This window comes from Scyliorhinus canicula, chromosome 5 (genome assembly GCF_902713615.1).
Source record: "Scyliorhinus canicula chromosome 5, sScyCan1.1, whole genome shotgun sequence".
In the NCBI taxonomy this organism is placed as follows: Eukaryota; Metazoa; Chordata; class Chondrichthyes; order Carcharhiniformes; family Scyliorhinidae; genus Scyliorhinus; species Scyliorhinus canicula.
In genome coordinates this window covers 160,818,281-160,840,199 of record NC_052150.1, presented here as the reverse complement: position 1 = coordinate 160,840,199, position 21,919 = coordinate 160,818,281, and the positions used below count along the sequence as shown (strand labels likewise).

Sequence of the window (21,919 nt, the reverse complement as noted above, 5' to 3'; positions counted from 1 at the left end):
CCTTTGGTAGGGAATTCAAGTTCCCTTATTTGGGAGGAAGATAAAAACCTTTTTAATGTGGTTTTATATGTAGGGTAGGTTCCTTCCATAATACTTGAGGTGGATTGTGGAAACACTGCTAGAGCTGAGCTAGATTCTTCCTCGTATTGGAAATTCAACAGGTGGGTGGAATCATTCAGCTAACAAAGACCAAGGTGGCAACAGTTTATGTGGATGAGTAATGATAGGTTACAAAGCATGGCTGGCCAAATTCATGGTTTGCTTTTGCCGTTATTATTACCAGAAATAAGCCATGATCCATATGACTCAATGTATAAGCTGATTTTCCTGCCCGGTCTTGCGTTAAATAGTTAACCAATAATCCATTGGAGTTGCCTAGATACACAGATATATAGAAGATAGGAACAGGAGGAGGCCTTTTGGCCCTTCGAGCCTGCTCCGCCATTCATCACTATCATGGCTGATCATCCAATGCAATAGACTAATCCTGCTTTCTCCCGATAGCCTTTGATCCCACTCTCCCCAAGTGCTGTATCCAGCCGCCTCTTGAATATATTCAAAGTTTTAGCATCAACTACTTCCTGTGGTAATGAATTCCACAGGCTCATCACTCTTTGTGTGAAGAAGTGTCTCCTTATCTCTGCCCAAAATGGTTTACCCTGAATCCTCAGGCTGTGACCCCTGGTTCTGGACACACCTATCATTGGTAACATATTCCCTGCACCTACCCTGTCTAGTCCTGTTAGAATTTTGTAAGTCTCCATGAGATCCCCCCTCATTCTTCTGAACTCCAGCGAGAACAATCCCAACCTTGTCAATCTCTCCTCATATGGCAGTCCCACCATCCCTGGAATCAGTCTGGTAAACCTTCGTTGCACTCCCTCGAGAGCAAGAACATCCTTCCTCCGAGAAGGAGACCAAACCTGCATACAATACTTCCAAGTGTGGCCTCACCAAGGCACTGTACAATTTGGACAAGTGTGGCCTCACCAAGGCCCTGTACAATTGCAGCAACACATCCCTGCTTCTATACTCAAAACCTCTTGCAATGAAGGCAACGTACCATTAGCCTTTTTTTACCGCCTGCTGCACCTGCATGCTTACCTTCAGCGAATGGTGCACAAGGATACCCAGGTCCCGCTGCACACTCCCATCTCCCAATTTAAAACCATTCAGGTAATAATCTGCCTTCTTGTTTTTGCTTCCAAAATGAATAACCTCACACATATCCAAATTATATTTCATCTGCCATTGGTTTGCCCACTCTCCCAACCTGTCCAGATCTTGCTGTAGGATCCCTGCATCCTCATCACAATTCACCCTCCCATCTAATGTGGTATCATCTGCAAACTTTGAGATGTTACATTTTGTTCCCTCATCCAAATCATTAATATATATTGTGAATAGCTGGGATACCAACACCGATCCCTGTGGCACCCCACTGGATACTCCCTGCCAATTTGAAAAGGATCCATTAATCCCTACTCTTTGTTTCCTCTCTGCCAACCAGTTTTCTATCCACCTCAATACATTTCCCCCAATCCCATGCGCTTTAATTTTGCACAACAATCTCTTATACGGGACTTTGTCAAACGCCTTCTGAAAGTCCAAATATACCACATCGACTAGCTTCCCCTTGTCGACTGGACTGGTTCCCTCTTCAAAGAATTCCAACAGATTTGTCAAGCATGATTTTCCCTTCATAAATCCATGCTGACTCTGACTGATCCTGCCACTGCTTTCTAAATGTTCAGCTATAAAGTCCTTGAAAGGGGCTGGTTTAGCTCACCAGGCTAAATCGCTGGCTTTTAAAGCAGACCAAGCAGGCCAGCAGCACGGTTCAATCCCCGTACCAGCCTCCCCGGACAGGCGCTGGAATGTGGCGACTAGGGGCTTTTCACAGTAACTTCATTGAAGCCTACTCGTGACAATAAGCGATTTTCATTTCATTTCATAATGGATTCAAGCATTTACGCCACTACCGATGTTAGACTTACTGGTCTATAATTCCCTACTTTATCTCTACCTCTCTTTTTGAATATTGGAGTGACATGAGCTACCCTTCAGTCTGCTGGGACAGTTCCAGAGTCTATAGAATCCCAGAAGGTGACCACCAATGCGTCCACTATTTCCAGAGCCACCTCCCTAAGCACTCTGGGATGCAGATTCTCAAGTGCTGGGGATTTCTCCGCCTTCAATCCCATCAGTTTTCCCAGCACCATTTCTCTACTAATGTTGATCTCCTTCAGTTCTTCCCTCTCACTAAACCTTTCATTCTCCAGCATTTCTGGGATCTGATGTGTGTCCTCATTTGTGAAGACATAACCAAAGTATGTATTTAATTGTTCAGCCATTTATTTGTCCTTTAGTATGCCTTCACCTGTTCCTGTCTGCAGTGGGCCTACATTTCTTATTACCAATCTCTTTACTTAACTGTAGAAACTCTTAGTGTCAGTCTTTATGTTCCCTGCAAGCTTCCTTTTGTACTGTACTTTCCCCTTCTTAATCAATCCCTTCGTCCTTTGCTGAATTCTGAACTGCCCCCAAACCTCAGACCTATCATTTTTCTTGGCCAATCTGTCTGCTTCTTCCTTGGATTGGATACTATTTCTAATTTCTTTTGTAAGCCATGGATTGGCCCTCTTAGCCCCTTGGCTTTTGTGCCAGACAGGAATAAACAGTTGCTGTAGTTCCTCCATACGTTCCTTGAATGTTTAGCCATTGTCTGTCCACTGTCATCCCTTTAAATAACTCTCCCCAATCTATCAAGGCCAACTCACGCCTCATATCCTCATAGTTCCCTTTATTAAGATTCAGCATCCTAGTCTCCGAATCAACTACTTCACTCTCCATCTTGATAAAAAAATTCCAGCATGTTATGGTCGCTCATCCCCAAGGGGTCTCGTATAGCCAGATTAGCTATGGTTCCCTTCTCATTACACAGTACCCAGTCTAAAATGGCCTGCTCTCTAGTTGGTTCCTCCACATATTGGTCAAGAAAAACGTCCCGTATGCGCTCCAGGAATTCATCCTCTACGGCCTACCGTTGGTATTGGTGCTGGTATTGGTAACTGTAGTATCTCAACACTCTCTGTGACAATGGTAAAATTCTGGTACTATGAGTCAAGTACTGTTGTCAAGTTGGAAAAATTGGGAACCCTCAGTGGAAGATTTCAGTCTTATGAGTCCTATTCTACAATAAACCGATTAAATAATTCGATATTGAAATTGCTAAATTTTTTTTAAAAAAGGAATGAAAGAACTTCTCTATGACTTGGGAAATTGAGCAGAACTGGTGCTTATTACAAATTTGGAAATGAAAAGTAAAATTGAATTTTAATATCAGGAATTATGCATAAAAGACATGGAGCAAAAGTGCAGATTATATACCTCTGCATAGGAAAGGTTTTCAATAACTCCAAAGAAAAGTAGAAACTGCATTTAGAACCATAGAATCCCTCAAGTGCAGGAGGTCATTTAGCCCATCAGGTGTGCACCAACCCTTCGAAAGATCACCCTATCTATGCCCAATCCCCCACCCTATTCCTGCAACCCCACCCGTAGGGGCAATTTGGCATGGCCAATCCACCTAACCTGAATATCTATGGATTGTGGGACAAAACGGGAACACCAAGAGGAAACCCTGTGGGAGGAAACGGGAGAACTAGAGGAAACCCATGCAGACACTGGGAGACTTTGCAAACGCCACACAGTCAACCTAGGTCGGAATCTAACTCGGGTCCCTGGAGCTGTGAGGCAGTAGTGCTCACCACTGTGTCACCGTGCCACCCAAACCAAATGGGTTTTTAATTCCAGATTTTATTTTATTGAATTCAAATTGCACCATCTGTAGTGGTGGGATTTAAACCCAAATCCACAGAACATTACCCTGGGTCTCTGGATTACTAGTCCAGTGACAACACCACTACACCAATGCCTCCCTCTTATGACCTCATTTTGTGTCTGCAAGACATTTCAAAATGTTTTAACAGCCATTATCAACAGCTTTTAAAATACAGTTGCTGTTATACTCTGTGGAAAATATATTTAGAGTTTGCAGCTCGGGGAAGAAAAGTAACAGTAAATAATCCAAAATCTTGGGTATTCTCGATTAAATATCTAGCACATTATTAGGTGCATTGACATTAAGAGACAGTTTTTGGTTTTTTTTTTCATTCATGGGACTTGGATGTCGCTGGCTAGGCCAGCGCTTATTACCCATCCATAATTGCCCTTGACAGACAGTTTACAGTCAATCACATTGCTGTGGGTCTAGAGTCACATGTAGGCCAGACCAGGCAAGGACAGCAGATTTCCTTCCCTAAAGGACATAGTAAACCAGATGTGTTTTTACGACAATCAACAATGGTTTCATAGTCACCTTTAGACTTTTAATTGCAGATTTTTAGTTAATTATAATGTCACCATCTGCAGTGGGGGGATTAGAACCTGGGTTCCCAGAGTATTACCCGAGGTTTCTGTTTTACCGGTGCAGTGACAATACCACTACACCACCTTCTCTCCAATCTGACCAAAAGATAGAAAGCCTGGTAATATCTTAAGAATAAAACTACAACTCAAATTCATTTTAATTAGTCTCCATTGCAATGTTGCCCTTGTAATCCCTTTTGACCTCCGAGATGATGTTTCTCTTTGATGTCAAGAGAGAATTCACCATTGGAATGAAAATTAATCTGTGGATTGCTTGAGCAAACCTGTTACTAAACTTGAAGACTGCTTTAATCTTCTCATGTCTAATATTTTAAATAGAGTATTCTCTGTCAACTACAGGCCTCACACTATTAGATGAAACATGTTATTTTGGATTGGATTGGATTTTGTTTACTTTCACGTATACCAAGGTACAGTGAAAAATATTTTTCTGCAAGCAGCTCAATACATCATTAAGTACATGAAAAGAATAGGAAATAAAAGAAAATACATAATGGGACAACACAAGGTACACAATGTAACTACATAACACCGGCATCGGGTGAAGCATACAGGGGTGTAATGTTCATGAGGTCAGTCCATAAGATGGTCGGGTAACAGCGGGGAAGAAGCTGTTTTTGATACTGTTCGTGCGTGTTCTCAGACTTTTGTATCTCCTGCCCGATGGAAGAAGTTGGAAGAGTGAGTAAGCCGGGTGGGAGGGGTCTTTGATTATGCTGCCCGCTTTCCCCAGGCAGCGGGAGGTGTAGATGGAGTCAATGGATGGGAGGTAGGTTCATGTGATCGACTGGGCTGTGTTCACGACTCTCTGAAGTTTCTTGCGGTCTTGGGCCACGCAGTTGCCATACCAGGCTGTGATGCAGCCAAATAGGATGCTTTCTATGGTGCATCTGTAAAAGTTGGTAAGAGTTAATGTGGAATGACGAATTTCCTTAGTTTCCTGAAGAGGTATAGGTGCTGTTGTGCTTTCTTGGTGGTATCATCGACGTGAATGGACCAGGGCAGATTTTTGGAGATGTGTATCCCTAGAAATTTGAAACTGCAAACCATCTCCACCTCGGCCCCGTTGATGCTGACGGGTGAGTACAGTACTTTGCTTTCTGAAGTTAATGACCAGCTCTTTAGTTTTGCTGGCACTGAGGGATAGATTGTTGTCGCTGCACCACTCCCCTAGGTTCTCAATCTCCCTCCTGTATTCTGACTTGTCGTTATTTGAGATCCAACCCATTATGATCGTATCTTCAGCAAACTTGTAAGAGTTGGAACCAAATTTTGCCACGCAGTCGTGTGTGTACAGGGTGTATAGTAGGTGGCTAAGTACGCAGCCTAGTGGGGCCCTGGTATTGAAAACTATTGTTGAGGAGGTGTTGTTTATTCTTACTGATTGTGGTCTGTGGGTTAGAAAGTCGAGGATCCAGTTGCAGAGGGAGGAGCCAAGTCCTAGGTTTTGGAGCTTTGATATGAGCTTGGCTAGGATTATGGTGTTGAAGGTGGAGCTGCAGTCAATAAATAGGAGTCTGATGTAAGAGTCCTTGTCAAAATGCTCTAGGGATGAGTGTAGGGCCAAGGACATGGCGTCTGCTGTGGACCGGTTGCGGCGGTATGCGAATTGCAGTCACGTGGGTCAAGACGTTCTGAGAGTATGGAGGTGATGCGCTTCATGACCAACCTCTCAAAGAACTTCATTATGACTGAAGTCAGGGCCACCGGATGGTAATCATTGAGGCATGTTGCCTGGCCCTTCTTTGGCACCAGTATGATGGTGGTCTTCTTGAGCAGGTGGGGACCTCGGCGTGGAGTAGGGACAGTTAAAGATGTCCGCGAACACATCTGCCAACTGGTCTGCGCGGGCTCTGAGTGCAAGACCAGGGATCCCGTCGGACCCATCGCCTTCCGAGGGTTCATTTCCAGGAAAGCCGATCTGACTTCGGAAGCTGTGATGGTGGGTGTTGATGTGTTATGGGCTGCTAGGGCACACTACAGTGGATCATTGGTTTCCTGTTCGAACCGAGCATAGAATGCATTGAGTTCATCGGGGAGGGGTGCGCTGCTGCTGGAGATACTGCTTGGCTTCACTTTGCAGCCCGTTTTGTTGTTTCGGCCTTGCCACAACCGCCGAGAGTCTGTAACCCTAGTCTTTGACTCTAGCTTGGTCTGATGTTCTCACTTGGCATCTCGGATGGCTTTGCGGAGGTCGTACCTGGATTTCTTGTATACGTCAGGGTCACCTGACTTGAACGCCTCAGACCTGTCCTTCAGTAGGGAGTCAATCTCGCGATTAAGCCATAGTTTCCGGTTGGGGAATGTACGTACTGCTTTCTTTGGCATGCAGTCATCCACCCATTTGCTGATGAAGTCTGTGACAGTGGTGTTTTGTCACTGGTTGTCTTTTGTTTCTGTTCACTCGTCTTGGTTATGTTGTGTCACTTGTTCCTGCACATCAGGACAGCCAGATAATCAGAAATGAAGTGTAAGCTTCTTGAATCAAATCTGTAGTGTTTCTCCATTATGTAGTAGTCATCTAAAGAAGAAACACCATTCCAAAAATATGCTCCATCAGGCCTTGAGAGCCAATTGGGGCAAACAACATGACTACAAATCTGTGATGCTAAAGATCAAATTGGTTTTGCTTTATAATTGCAGATGGTATTTATTGTGTTGTTAGTATTCTTTTGTCACAATGTACAATGATCAGAGGCAGCGCAAACGAAAAGTAACTTGTTGAGTATTTCTGAAGATGATTTTGACTTGGGAGTAAGAAGCAACATAATGCACTTTGCTGACCACTCAAAACTCAAGGGTTCAGAAAACAGCGTGTAGGATTGTGAATGATTAAGGAGATCATAGACACGTTGATGGTGTAATAACTGCAAGAATTGGCTCCACCGGTTACCTTCTAAGAAACGTGGGGTGCGATCTACCCAGATCGCGTGACGCATTGGGATCAGGATCCCGCCCATAATGGGCATGACCAAGCCACACTCGCTTAAGTCTGTTTTAAACTGACTTCAGCATGCTCACCCAGGATCTACCGGCCTTGCCAGGGAGGTTCCAACCATGCACGGTTCAGTATTGGTCCATGCAAATGTGGACCAGGTGGAACGGCACCCAGGTTGCCTCCTAGGCTATTGGAGGTCCCTGGGTGGTCAGTCAAGAATAATGCAGGGCTCCCTGGCCGCCCCCTGTGACCCCACAGCAGGATGTCATCACTTCAGGGAGGAGGGAGCAAGGTGGGAGGTGTGGGATAATGTCCATGTTTGTGGGGGGTAACATTGCTCATGGGTGGGGTCTGTGGGTGACCCTCAAGCTCACTTAGAGGTCAGGGCACCCTTTCAAAATGGCACCTCGATCTCTTCGGAGCCGGTCTGGCTAGCGAGGTCAGCCCCCCAGTGATGAAAATGATGCTAAGTGTGGGCTAAACTGGTGAGAAATCCCCCAGGGCCCAAGAAAGTGACCGTGTGGTTTGATAGCGATGGTGAACTCGCTGACAGAGCTGATGGGAAACTCCCAACAAAACCCACCACAAACACCACTTAGAAACTTTTCCATAAGGTCGTGCCCAACACTTTATTTACAGAGTGTTTTAAAATTGTCTTTCTGTACTCTGCTTCAGGGTCCAACGGCTGGAACAAGTTCCAAAACGTCCCAGTGAATTCCCAGCTCCCATCCCTGATTTGACTTGTGGGTCACATGACCTCTTCCCTCCGAGAACATCCTTTAAAGGGGCTAGCCACGAGGATGGATTAGCAAAATATAACGCAGTTATGTAGAGAAGCATCATAGTAAGACTTGAATGAGGGAAAAAAAGACCATGGAGGTCTGGAGAAATGCATAATTCACTGAGTGCAAGTTGTGGTAGATGAGCCATAAAAAAGACCTACAGCAGTATTAGTTTTATGAATATAGATACTTCACAATATACAACAATAGCATTGAAATATTTTTAAAAATTCGCTGTGACCTTATGGAAACCTAAAGAAAAGTGTAGTTGGAACCTATTAATATAAATTGAAGAGCACAGTTTACACTTAAATAGCATTGTGCTCTGCATTATGGTGGACTACAAATTTCTGCTCATGGTGCTTTTGACACTGAGTAGAGCCTGGCATTTCTCCCTTGAAAAACATAAAGTTAAATATGGACTAACCGAGGGGGAAGGGGAAAAGATCTTCAGTCTCATCAGGAAGTCATGTCCAGGCACTTTGCAATTTTGACCATTGACCCACTTTCTAACTGCATAGGACAAAAGATAATGCAATGGCCAATTCAGTAAAAACTCTGAAACTTTTTTGATCTAACATCTGAAGCAATCAGCAAAGGCACCAGGAGACTGCAGTTGACCATACTCTGTTTAATTTCAATGTGTGAGCTATTTACTATCAATGATTAGAACGGCCCTCTTCTGTTAAACTTGTCCAAATTTCAAATGGAGGATGATAACTTTATACGCATTTCATGTTTTGCTATTCTGTTTCTGGAATAATGTTATCTGGAATATAACTGAGGAATGCTACATATTTACCTTACAGTTCTTAGCCATCTTAGATAACCTTTCAGCTGATTTCAATCGCTTCAGCATTTTAAAAAACCCTTACTGTGCTTCTTTCAAATTTAAGTTTCTCTAAAATAAATAGCCAGTGGAATGAGAGTCCTACTGCTCTTCCTCCATCTACCTATGCCTGGTAATGGAACACTGTTAATCGAAAATTGAAGCAGGTACATTTTGGCTAGATTACAGCAGGGGGATGTAGAAGAAAATGAACAAAGTAAATGCCTTTCTCCAAAGATCAGTGAGCAGGAGCAAAGCTGTAATATCATGGGGCTTCAAAAAGTCATAGTAGCATGATGACGGTTTGGTGGAAATGAACTTAAATGAAGCTGCAAATATTCAGCCTTCTGCCAATAGTGCAAATATAAGTCTTGTATCTTTTGCTGTCTAAAAGTGATTTGATATGTGCGCAGAATCGGTGCATAGTGAGAGTCTGTCAAAGCAAAGATGAATAGGATATATTTTTCTGCAGAACACCAAGAGTGTATATGTCAGGGATGATCAATGGATAAACTTAGCAGTGTAGTGGGGCAGAGGAAATCATACTTGTGGCACCTACTGATAGCACAGCCAGGAGTCTTCAGATATTATTCTTGTACATTTCAATTCATGTGATCCCTTAAAATAACCAGTTCTAATGTCAGCTGAAGGGCTCTATCCTTTCAAAAGATAAAGCATGTCTCCCTGTAGTGTAGTCATGGTAACAGTTCAGGAAACAGGTAGTAAAGTCACCACACATGCTGTGCAGATTGATCTTATTGCTACCTGTAGCCAGGTGTTTGTTTTCAAGAATATCCTGTGCTCTCCTCAGGTATGTTTCACATAAAGGTACGAGCAAAATGATATGTGATAAAATCATTGTTTGTGTCTTTGAATATCAGTGCATCGAAATGTGTAAGATCTTACATTCTTCCTTTAGTTAAGCATTCAAAGAAGCACCTTAAAGGTTGGAAAACCTCAAAGGGGTGAATGCTGTTTTTGAATCATTCTCTGACCTTCAAACATTCAGCTTTGATGTTATATGTCAGGTCCCAAAGCTGGATTCGTATTCTGCAATTATTGATTAGTTCAGTGCTGTCGTATTCAGCTTTGCTGTCCAGTGGTTGCAGAAGTGACTTGGATTGAGAAGCTGAGGGAAGAAGGTGGGAAAATGGCACCAGATGAATTGCTCATTCAGAGAGCTGGTGAAGACAATGGCTGAATGGCCTCATTGTGCACTGTAATAATTCTGTCATTTTAGTGTGGTCTGTCACCATGTATCAATCATTTAGATCCAAACTAAACCTGGATGTGAAAAGAAAAGCTGCTATCAGTAATGGTGTACATGAAGCTGTATGACTGAACTAGTTGGTCTTTTAAGACACTGATGTCAAGTTCTTTAGGGAAGAAAGTCCGCTATTCTCATCTGATCTGGACTATGTATTGAACAAGGTGATTACTTCCTAACTTCCCTCAAAGGTGACCTGCAAGATACTCAGTTAGTCTGTTCTGATGAAAAGCTGTCTCCCTCGCTCTCTGTCACGTGCTCTCTCCCCAGATGCTGTCCAACCTGCTGAGTATTTCTAAACGTTTCTGTTGTGTTATCAGTTGCCACCACCTTTTCAGGGAATTTAAGGATGAGCAATGAATGCTGAACTTTCCAGCAACACCCATCCCTTGAGAATAAACAAGTGATTTTAACTTTCTAATATTTTCGAGGGGGAATATAATACCTACCTGAACTCCACGGCACTTTTCTTCTCCCACAACATATTGTTTCCTGATCTCAAATAACAAATCGGCTTATTTTATCTTTCAAATGCTCCAAGTAATATCCTTCTATAAAAGTGCTAAACCTCACTCTTCTTAGTTGCATCATTTTCTTTCAAAGATTATTGTGCTGGAACAGAGGTGGTTTTAAATAATTTTTGTTTTGCATTTGTGGGTATTATAAATAAGGCACAACTTTAAGTTTAATATTGTGTTTCTGAATTTGGCAGGTTCAGTAACTGAAGTTTTGTTTAGATGCTTGCAGGGTACTGAGAGTTTACAACGTGAAATCAAAAAGGGTTTAAAGAAAAATAAGTTGCTCAACAACCAGGGACATGAGCAACTTCGGAATTAGCTGTAAGCTAGAGCCAAGAGAAGTTGGACACAAAACTGAGCACTGCAGAGAGCAAAGGATAGTACCAGACAGCAGGGAGTGGGAACAAATGAATGTCCCAGGAAGACAGTTGTTCAGGAAAATTAAGATAAAGAGCGAAGAAAGGGCTCTAAATTAAAGATACTGCTGCACCAAGCAGATTTAAAATTGGCTAGAAAGAAGCCAGATATCTGAGGCGATCCTAAGGCTGTTGACATCCTGAAGCAGTTGTGTTTTGTTCGTATGGCTGGGTACCTGAGAGGTGGCATGGAGGCTTGCATGCACATGGTGACTCAGGGCAGGGAATGCCGAAAGGAGCGGTTGAAAGTTTGGAGGTGGAACCTTGGTGAAGGCGCCTGAGAGAGAGGTTTTTGGGAGAGAATATTCCAAGGCATGTTGTACCAGAGTGGATTTTGGAAACCCTCATGTGAAAAGATATCAGAGAGAGATATTCTTTGGGAGAAGATTCCTAGGTGTGTTTTCCAGAGTGGAGTTTAAAACACTCATGTTAAAAGGCATCCGAAAGAAGGCGTTGTCCAGGAAAAGATCCCAAGGCGGGTTCCTTGAGAGTGGAGTTTTGAAATCTTTGTTTAAAAACCAGAGTTTCAATGAGACTGGTTGGCTCACAGGAGGGAGGGGTGGGGGTGTGGAGAAAGAGATGGGAGGGGAGGGGGTGGGGGAAGAGAAGGAAGGAGAATTGGAAAATAAATCCACAGAAGTTGTTTTGGTGGCACCTGTCGCTGTATTTCAGGATGTGGTGTGCCTGACCGCAGTTCATTGAATCATAGAATTTGCAGTGCAGAAGGAGGCCATTCAGCCCATTGAGTCTGCATCGGACCTTAGAAAGAGCACCCTACTTAAGCCCATCCTATCCCTGGAACCCAATAACCCCACCTAATCTTTTGGACACTAAGGGGCAATTTAGCATGGCCAATCCACCTAACCTGCTCATCTTTAAACTGTGGGAGGAAGCCGGAGCGCTCAGAGGAAACTCACAAAGGCGCGGGGAGAAAGTGCAAACTCCACACATACAATCACCTGAGGCCGGAATTGAACCCGGGTTGGTGGCGCTGTGAGACAGCAGTGCTGGCCACTGTGCCACCGTGCCGCCCTACATGGCCAATTGGTTTACATTGACTGTGTACTTAGTGAGAGTATTGGAGAAGAAGATACATATGACCAAAATAGTGGGTTTGCTAAAGTCAGCCATGATTTTTTCCACCTACATTTTGGCAGTTGGCTTAGTAGCACTGTAGCCTATATTCCATGTATATAGTTATCATCTCTCATGTCCGTTTCTTGTGTTTTAGTACTGCAAAATTGAAGTACAAATCTTACAGTAAATGTTTAAATAAATACTTCAGTATATTGATTGCTATCATTTACCTTCTGGTTCATAAAGACAGCCCAAGTTTGTGCACTGCAGCTCTGCCAGTGTCAGTTTAATCCAGAATATTTGTCAGGAACCAAACGTGCTTTGAGTTGAATTTTACACTAACTAACTGTACTAAAATAGTTTATAAATTTGATAAATTAGTTGTTTGATTATCAATTTTTTGTTTGCATTTTATTAACCAGTGATGTAAATGTTTTTCACAGCAATAAGACACATGGGGAACTTATTGTTATTTTATTATTCAGACTCAATTAATAATTAAGCAGTCTGGGTTTACGTATGCTCATTCAGTTAAAACATATAATTTTGTCAAGTTTATGGATTTACCTCTTTAAGGGGTTGGGAAGCAAATTATTTTCACTTGGACAGAACAGTCCACTACAAATAAATGTTTTGTTAAATTGTCCAGAAATAAGGCCTGAACTCTTTAACTAATGCTTAATTAGTGTTCTAAAACAAAAAATGCTGGAAAATCTCAGCAGGTCAGACAGCATCTGTGCAGAGAGAACAGGGCTAACATTTGGAATCTGGATGACTCTTCGTCCGAGCTAGCTGCTTCAAATTCCAAAATCTGCAGTAATTTGCTTTTAACAAGTGTTTCCTTTTTATAATCCAAATGTATGAGAAAGATATTTACTTAAAAATATGAAATAAACATGTTGTATTATGGCAGAACAGTGTGCGAGTGTCTCGATGTTGAGTAAAACAATACAGGTAGTCCCATTTTAAAAGCAGTGCCTGGTTATAATCAGAGGGCTTGAGAATTTTTGGAGCTCTTTGAGGGTAAAACTCACATTTTAACATTTGACCTTCATTCTGTTTTCAGGACTTGCCCGAGCCAAGTCAGTACCCAGCCATACGTATTCCAATGAGGTGGTTACCCTGTGGTACAGACCTCCAGATGTTCTCCTGGGTTCTACAGAGTACTCTACCTGCCTTGACATGTGGTAGGTACAATTTCCTGCACATATGTAACATGTTTAATTTTTGTTTTGCATTTTGTCCTGGCAAGTTAGCATTAAAACTGGAACTAAATCCAGAGGTGAGGGTATGCATAAAGTGGATTATGGAACTAATACTCAGTAGGCTTTACATTTATTACAACTGCATTACAGATGGATTGGAGAACCAAAGAATGTTCTATTATTCTATTTTATTTGGCGTCATTATGCTTAAATTGCTCCAAAGTTTGTCTGGTCAAATGCCAAGAAATGTTTAAAATAATCTGCTGAAATACATTTATGTTATAATGAATACTGAAAATTTTATCATTGAGCTTGTAGATGCTTGTTTCAATTTTTCAGGCATTTATCTGTTTAAAGTAATATTCTAATATTTAGCAGTTATATCTAACATTTTTAGCAACAGTATTTGAAGGTTAGAAAGGCTAGAAGCATGTATTATACAAGTCTTGGGAGGGGATTGCAAGTGAATATATGATGGCTGGTGTGAAAGAGTATTCAAGTCTTGAGGCATTAGTACGTTGCACCAGCTGTTAAATCTGCAATTAGTGACTGCTGGGAAATGCTGGGCACCCAAAGGAATATGGCCAAAGGATATTTTTATACTTCATTGGTTCCTTCAGAGAATTGAGAAAGTAACTAATGACTAATGCTCCCCAGCTAATAAGTACAGACCAATCAATTAGAATGTTATATTTGGAGAAAAAGCAATTTTGAAGCAAAAGTGGTAAAGAGTTAGAAAAGTGCAGATATATCATCAGTTTCTCCCTATTGGGGTCTATTATTTATTTGACTCCTCTCTTGTGAAGCTATCTAGGAAGATGCGATTGAGTGCTGTTAAATGCTCTATTACATCTGCTGCACTCTTCCCCGAGTTGGTAGGAGTATGGATACAGGTGAAATGCCAGGCTCAAATGCCCAGATTGACGTCTGTACACAGTATTGGGATTTTTCCAGCTGGTATAATGCAGGATTAGATTAATGTTTAAATGTTGGATACATTGCCTGAAGGCTCCTTGCTTGCCATTTTCACTGTGATTGGTGTGATGGTATTTTCCCCCATGCACTGAATTCATTTTCTATAACATTGGCATTTCCTTGCCTGACTCCTGCTCTGCAGAATCTCCCTTTTATGTTTTGTTGTTCTTACAATTATGTAAGTTGGTGATGCGCACACATAAGATCCATCAAGCAGTTTACATCTGTGCACAAATCCAGAATGTTTACAGATGTTTTGTGGTTTAAAAATTCCCATGCTGACTGCATACCACATCACCATGTCTTGTGCTGTCATTAACTCATTTCCTCTTGAGTCAACACACTAATTTCTTTTGCCTCCTGTAAAGCATTTAAAATATACTATGAGAGTAAACTGGGAAGAGACAAAAAGGAGGATGTTGGAAGGAACAAACAGAGTCTTTTGAGACTGTATCGCACTTCAACTAAAACAGTTTTTTATTCAACATGCATGAGGGGAAGCAGGACTCAGGGCTGCAATTCCAGCCTGCTTCTGAGCTACTCTGCCCCTCAAAAGTTCTTGCACGTTCTTACACCTTTTGAGTTACAAAGCATTACATTTACATTAGGTCATCATATTGTTACTTTGAATTCGTTACAGCTCTGTTCTGATCACATTGTGCGGTTCCATTGTCCTGTGTTCTTTACCCTTAATCGTTTAGTGGACATCTTGGGCAGCACGGTAGCACACATGGCTAGCACTGTGGCTTCACAGCACCAGGGTCCCAGGTTTGATTCCCTGCTGGGTCACTGTCTGTGCGGAGTCTGCCCTGTGTCTGTGTCGTTTTCTTCCGAATGCTCCAGTTTCCTCCCACAGTCCAAAGATGTGCAGGTTAGGTGGATTGGCCATGCTAAATTGCCCTTGGTGTCCAAAAAGGTTAGAAGGGTGATAGGGTGGAAGAGAAGGCTTAAGTGGGTCGGTGCAGACTCGATGGGCCGAATGGCCTCCTGCACTGTATGTTCTATCTTCTGTCTACCTATTTACAATATCAAAGTGTTGTGTTTATCAAACCAATTTTGATGGTGTGTTAATTGTCCCCATTTCCCTGATACTTGATTAGTTCCCAGAGGCACAATGACTCCTCTAGACATTGTGAAGCCTCATTAAGCGGTATCGATTTTCTTACTGTAGCTTCGGAAAGATCTCACCTGGGGTGCAACTGTATAGTACTGTCTGGGATGTGGTAATTTGTCCACAGTGCATGTGAATAATACAGCCAGGCTGTCTGTTTAACCCTATCCATTCATTCCTCTCCTGCTGCTGCCCACACTCTCTGGGTTCACCCTACTAAAAGGCAAGTAATAAGGAAGAGATTAACTAAACAAAAAGTCTGGGGCGCTTACAGATTGAAATAGAAGAATCTATAATGGAGAATAAGAATACTTTGAATCTGCCTTCACTTTTGAAGACAGAAGAAATATTCAGAAAATCCTGTGCAATCAAGGATGGAACTTGTGGATATTATAATTAGTAATGCAAAACAAGTAAAGGTTCTCAACTGCAGGAACCCAATCTTTATAAGGTTTATTCAATAACAATCATACTACAGGAATGTATCCAACAGGATTTGGAACCCACCTCTAACTGCTTAATCGGGTATTAATAAGGTACTAACAGCCCTCTACCCACACCCCAGAAAATCAACCATTTGTAGTTGCAGGATGGGCCTCCCTGCAATTTAGCTGTCATGTCCCAGGAACTCCAGCCCTGCAGCAGCCACCTTGCCCTTTGCAGGATGCCAACATAACATGATCTCAAGATCCAGACATCTCTCCCTCAATTCAAAGAGATCCGTCAGACAATGGGCTGGGAAACCAAACAAACAGGAAATGAACTGAAATTACATCCTGTTGGCAGGGATCAAGATGTCGGTACAATTCCGGGTGAGCGTGAAAGAAGGAGTACTGCAGAAAATACCGCCAAGCCTGGGATATTTGATTCATCTGATTTACTGTCAAATCAACATTTTGAAAATAAGGACATCCTTAAGCATTGGTAAATTATAGGTTTCTCACATTCATATGAGGCTCAAAGTGCATCAAGGGATTGAAAACTGCGAATAAAACCAAACTGAGACTTGGAAAGGAGTCATATAATAAAATTAGAATTAACAATACAGAGAGAACCATGAGGTGTAGTGGGTATTCTAGTGGCAATTATTCAATTCTTCTGAGATAAGCATCTTGCCCTGGAAAACTTTAACATTTACCTTCAACAAAATATATATATATAAATATAGTTATATAGAGGATTGGAGCAGGAGTAAGCCATTCAGCCTGTGGAGTCTGCACTACCATTCAATTAGATCATAGCTGATCAGCTACCTTAACACCATTTTCTACACTGTCCCTATATCTCTGGAAATCTTTAATAACTAGAAATCTACTAACTTCTGTCTTGGTGTACTCAATGACTGAGCCTTCACAGCCTTCTGGGATAGAGACTTCAAAGATTCGGAAGAATAAATCCCTCCTCATCTCAGTTCTGTATTGCCTCCCTCTTATTCTGAGGCTGTGTCTCTTGGTTCTACAACCATGTCTTTTGGACAATCAACACTTGCCAATCCCTCACCATTTAAGAAATGCTCTGCATTTCTGCTTTTCTTACCAAAGTGGATAATTTCACATTTTTCCCTACAGTATTCCATTGGCCATGTTCTTGCCCATTCACTTGGCTTGTCGAAACCTCCTGGAAGCCTCTTTGCATCCTCCTGACAACTCTCAACCCCACCAGGTTTTATGTCATCAGCAAACTTGGAAATGTTACATTTTGTCCCCACATCCAAATCATTGATATAGGTTGTGGATAGCAAGGGGCACAAGCACTGATCCTTGCAGTACCCCACTAGCTACAGCGGCCAACATGAGAATGACCTGCTTATTCCTACTTTTTTCTGTCCATTAACCATCATCAATCGATGTCAATATATTACGCCAATATATAACCCATGTGCTCTGATTTTGCTTGCTGACCCTTTGTGTGGAACGTTATCGAAAGCCTTTTGAAAATACAAATGCACCACTTCCACTGGTTTGCTCATATCTATTCTGCTAGTTACATTCTCAAAAAAACAACAGATTTGTCAAACATGATTTCCGTTTCATAAATTCATGTTGACCCTGCCCAATTGTACCATTATTCCCTAAGTGTCCAGTTATCACATCCTTTATAATAGACAGTAACATTTTCACTACTGCTCTTGTCAACACTAAAACCAGTAGTCTTGGGGCAGCATGGCAGCACAGTGGTTAGCACAGTTGCTCCACAGCTCCAGAGTCCCAAGTTTGATTCCCGGCTTGGGTCACTGTCTGTGCGGAGTCTGCATGTTCTCCGCGTGTCTGCGTGGGTTTCCTCCGGGTCCTCCGGTTTCCTCTAACAGTCCAAAGATGTGCAGGTTAGGTGGATTGGTCATATGTTCAAAATTGCCCTTCATGTTCAAAATGTTTGAGTGGGGTTATTGGGTTACGGGGAGGGAGTGGGCTTGGGTAGGGTGCTCTTTCCAAGGGCCGGTGCCAACTCGATGTGCCAAATGGCCTCCTGCACTGTAAATTCTACATATATGTCTATGTAGTCTTGCATATGTTATGGCCAAATGTTAGAATCTATAACTGGCCACATGGTTAGCCAGCATTTAGCAATGTATAGGTTAACCAACTATATTCAACAGCAATTGTGAAAGGAAAGCTCCGGCTGCTAAATTCAAGAGTTTTTTTTTCAATAAAATGAACAATTGGGTAATGGATAAGACACTGAGGACAAGCTGAGTGGCATAGTGGTAATGTCATTCAACTGGGGACCCAGAGACACAGGCTATTGCTCTGGTGAAATGGGTTCATATCTCACTATGGCAGCTGGTGGAATTTACATTCAATTAAAATCTGGAATTGAAAAAATGGTGGTCATGCAGCTATCATTCACTCCCATAACAGAAACCCCATCTATTTTAATAAATGCCCTTTAGCTTTATGAAGAGTAAATTGTGTTTGACTAATTTGCTAGAGTTCTTTGAAGATGTAATAAGCTGAGTAGATAATGGAGATTCTGTTGATGTTGTACATCTGGACTTCTTGAAGGTGTTTGATAAAGTGCCACAGAGAAGGTGAATACACAAGCTTAGATCACACAAGGTTAGGGATAATTTATTAGCTTGGATAGAAGACTGGCTGACGGACAGAAGACAGAGTCGGGATAAACGGGTTCAGCCATTGGGGCCCCTACTATGTACCATCTTTATTAACAATTTGGATACAGGGATCGAAGGTTCTGAAGTCAAATTTGCAGATGATACTAAAATCGGTCAGACAGTAAGTTGCAATAAGGAAATAACCTTACAAATGGACATAGATAGGTTAAGTGGGTGAGCCAAAATGTGGCAGCTAGATTGACGTGGATAAGTGGGAGGTCATCCATTTGGCCCTTGATTCTGCTGATGGTTGCGTCCTTTGGCCATCCGTGTAGAGCACCAAGACACTTGATTTATAGAAGTGGGGAAGCTGAAGCCAAGAGGTGGTGTAATATTATTTAGTTATGCAAGGAACTTGAGGGGGGAGGAAATGTAGTAATTGCTCCTCCTCCCTGCCTTGACTGGGGGGGGGGGGGGGGGGGGGGGGGCGCGGGGGGGGGGGGGGGGGGGTAGCTGAATGCAGGCTGTGCCTGGCTGGGTAGTAAGATGGTGACGCGTCTGTAAATACCTCCATGTGTGTTACCAGAAATGTTTTCTGTTTGTTTGCAACAAACTGGATCATGCCTCAAGATATTACATCTAGACAAAATTGTTATGACTCCGTATAGGAACACTTGTTGTGATTCAGCTTATTCTGTAACGATTTCTGACAGGAGTCTTTTAAGATAATTTCCATGTAGTCCTATTGCTTACCTATGTTCTTCACATTACTCGACTTTTAACCTGCATGTTTAAAACAGCCACCGTAAGACTCACTTGTTGCTGCCCTCTACTGGTATTAACTGGGAAACAGATAAATCAGTCCTCACAACAAGCTTGATTTAATACAGCTGTATTTAACTCATTAAGACTTTCGTTATGTGTTAATTTAAACAGTTACGCGAGTTTCAAGACTCACAACTTGAACTAAACATACCACCCAAAAGAGAGAGTTTAGCCAGGCTCTCTCTGGAGGATGTGGGCTGCGAGTTTCCAGATTCAGGGTCTTGTCTTGCAAATGTTGATCTCGGGGTTGTCGCTGCTGAAATCTCAGAAGTCCCTGCTTTTTATAAGGTTCTAATTCTTAATTTATAGTTCATTTGTACAAACAATCCTTTAGAACATAGACACCATTCACCCCTTGTTTTCAATGTTTCAAAACAGACTTATCAGTCCAGTTGCAAAATGTTGCATTTTGTTTCACGTGAAATGCATTCTGTTCATACACACAAGTCTGTTGGCCTCTTTTACCATCATGCCTCACTGTTACCCTATTTTAACATTATGCCTCATGGCACAATGTTAGCCACTGTCCTCAATCTTAGTTTAGAGATTTAAAGAGGTATTATTTTATTTGCTATCAGGATGTGGGTGATGCTAGCTATGCCACATTTAATGTTCTGAGTGAACAGCTCATTTTCAGATATTATTGAGCTTCTTAAATGTATTTGAAGCTGTACCCATTCAGCTGAGTGAGGAATATTCCCGAGACCTTTAAGGAACCAGGAGAAGAGCCATTTAGTGCAAAATACTTGTAGCTGTATTAGTATGGCTGGTTCAGTTCAGCTTCTGGTCAGTGGTGAACCCACAATGGTGATGGTCAGGTTGGAATGACTGAGCTTTCTGTTGTTTAATATGGACAATACCTGACGCTAAGATGACCATCGCCTAACACTTGGGGGTGACGAGCAGGTTCTTTTACTTATCAGCCGAGGCTGGGCGTTATCTGGATGGTATGGGCTGCTCCATAACATCATTACAAGAGAGAAGCAGGCCATTTGATCCATTGAGTCCACGTCAGCTTTCTGTAGAGAAGCCCAGTTAGTCCCATTTCCCCTGCTGTATCCTCAGTCCTTAAGTGCTTATCCAATTTCCTTCCGAAATTATGAAGTCTTAACTTCCAACACCTTCGTGGACAGCAACTTCCAGGTCACCGTCATGCACTGCATTAAAATAAATTCTCCTCTCAGCCCCCCCCCCCCCCCCCCCCCCCCCCCCCCCCCCCCCCCCCCCCAAAAAAAAACTCCCCACTCACCAATCAGTTCTCTTGCTCCAAACTTTGTATGTGTCCTAATCCTTGTGCAGGTATTTTTTGAGAAGTTGAGTTCCGCGCAATTATTAGAAAACAAGTCTATAACTCAACTGCAATATGGTTAAAGTTGTCCTACCCTGCCCCCTTTCCCTCCCTGTCCCCTTTCCTTTACATTGTACTTGGGCATCAAGCAATCCTTTGGTGCATAGCAGAGAGAAATTGCTTCAGTATCTTCATAATTATACGTACTTAATCTATTTTAATATAAATGTATTTAATTAACCACTTTGGAAATGGTTTTCTCATTATCCACCTTCCTAAATCACTCCGTGCTACCAGTACTGCTGTGCAAGTTACATGTTGAGAAATGTATAAAAATATCCAAGGAGACTTGAGCACTGATCATCCTTCCTCTCCTTCCTCCTTGTATGGAATTTTCTACATTCCTCTGCACCTGAATGGGGTGCAAGAACTTGCCATGTAAATAGGTGAGGACATAAGCCTGTGTCATACTTTTATACTGTGATCTGAGCAATCACGATTAAATACAGGATCATGCGCAGCGATATTTTCAGTTACTTTTCTATTCTTCCTGCCTTTTTGGTGGGGGAGCAATTGAGTTTGGCTTTAGAACATGTGGTGTTATGGATATTTTGTAATGTCAAGAAGACTGAAAGAATTATTCCAAATTCAGCCACTAATGTTTGTAATAGGGGAAGTGTGAGTTCAGGTTTTGAACACAAGAAGTGATTTATTTTCTTCTGCCTTCCCCTAACATTGTTCTAATAAAAGTCAATGATGTGTGGCAATTAAATCAATAGTTTCTCCTTTGTTTAAGAATTGGATTCATTTTAACTCCACTAATCCCTTTTGTGCTTTAGAATTACTCAAGGGGGCTCTTAATGGTTTACTCTGCACACATTACAAAGTACAAATTACAGTAATGATTTTTCTTCTTGACATTCATTAAAAATGCTGAGAATTTGATACGTTTCTTTTATAATTTATTTTACTATTGGACAGTAAAGGGGTACCATACTTTGTTTTGCTTCTGTACCTTTAAATAAAAGCTGTTGTATCATTTAAAATGTCACATTTTGTCTTTCTTTTCTGCCAAGTACTTGTACTTGAGCATTTTAGAAATTTAAGGGCACCACGGTGGCTCAGTGAGTTAGCACTGCTGCCTCATGACACCGAGGTCCCAGGTTCGATACAGGCTCTGGGTC

At 42.0% G+C, this 21,919-nt stretch overlaps 1 protein-coding gene across 4 annotated transcripts in view; it reads left to right on the top strand.

Annotated features, from left to right (window-relative positions):
* Nucleotides 1-21,919, top strand: part of cdk14 (cyclin-dependent kinase 14) — a 776,296-nt gene that overhangs the window by 442,671 nt on the left and 311,706 nt on the right. For all 4 annotated transcript variants that reach the window (XM_038797927.1, XM_038797929.1, XM_038797930.1 and 1 more), the window contains one exon: nt 13,346-13,466. In XM_038797927.1, coding sequence (XP_038653855.1) covers nt 13,346-13,466 — 121 coding nt within the window. The remainder of the gene's footprint in view (nt 1-13,345; nt 13,467-21,919) is intronic.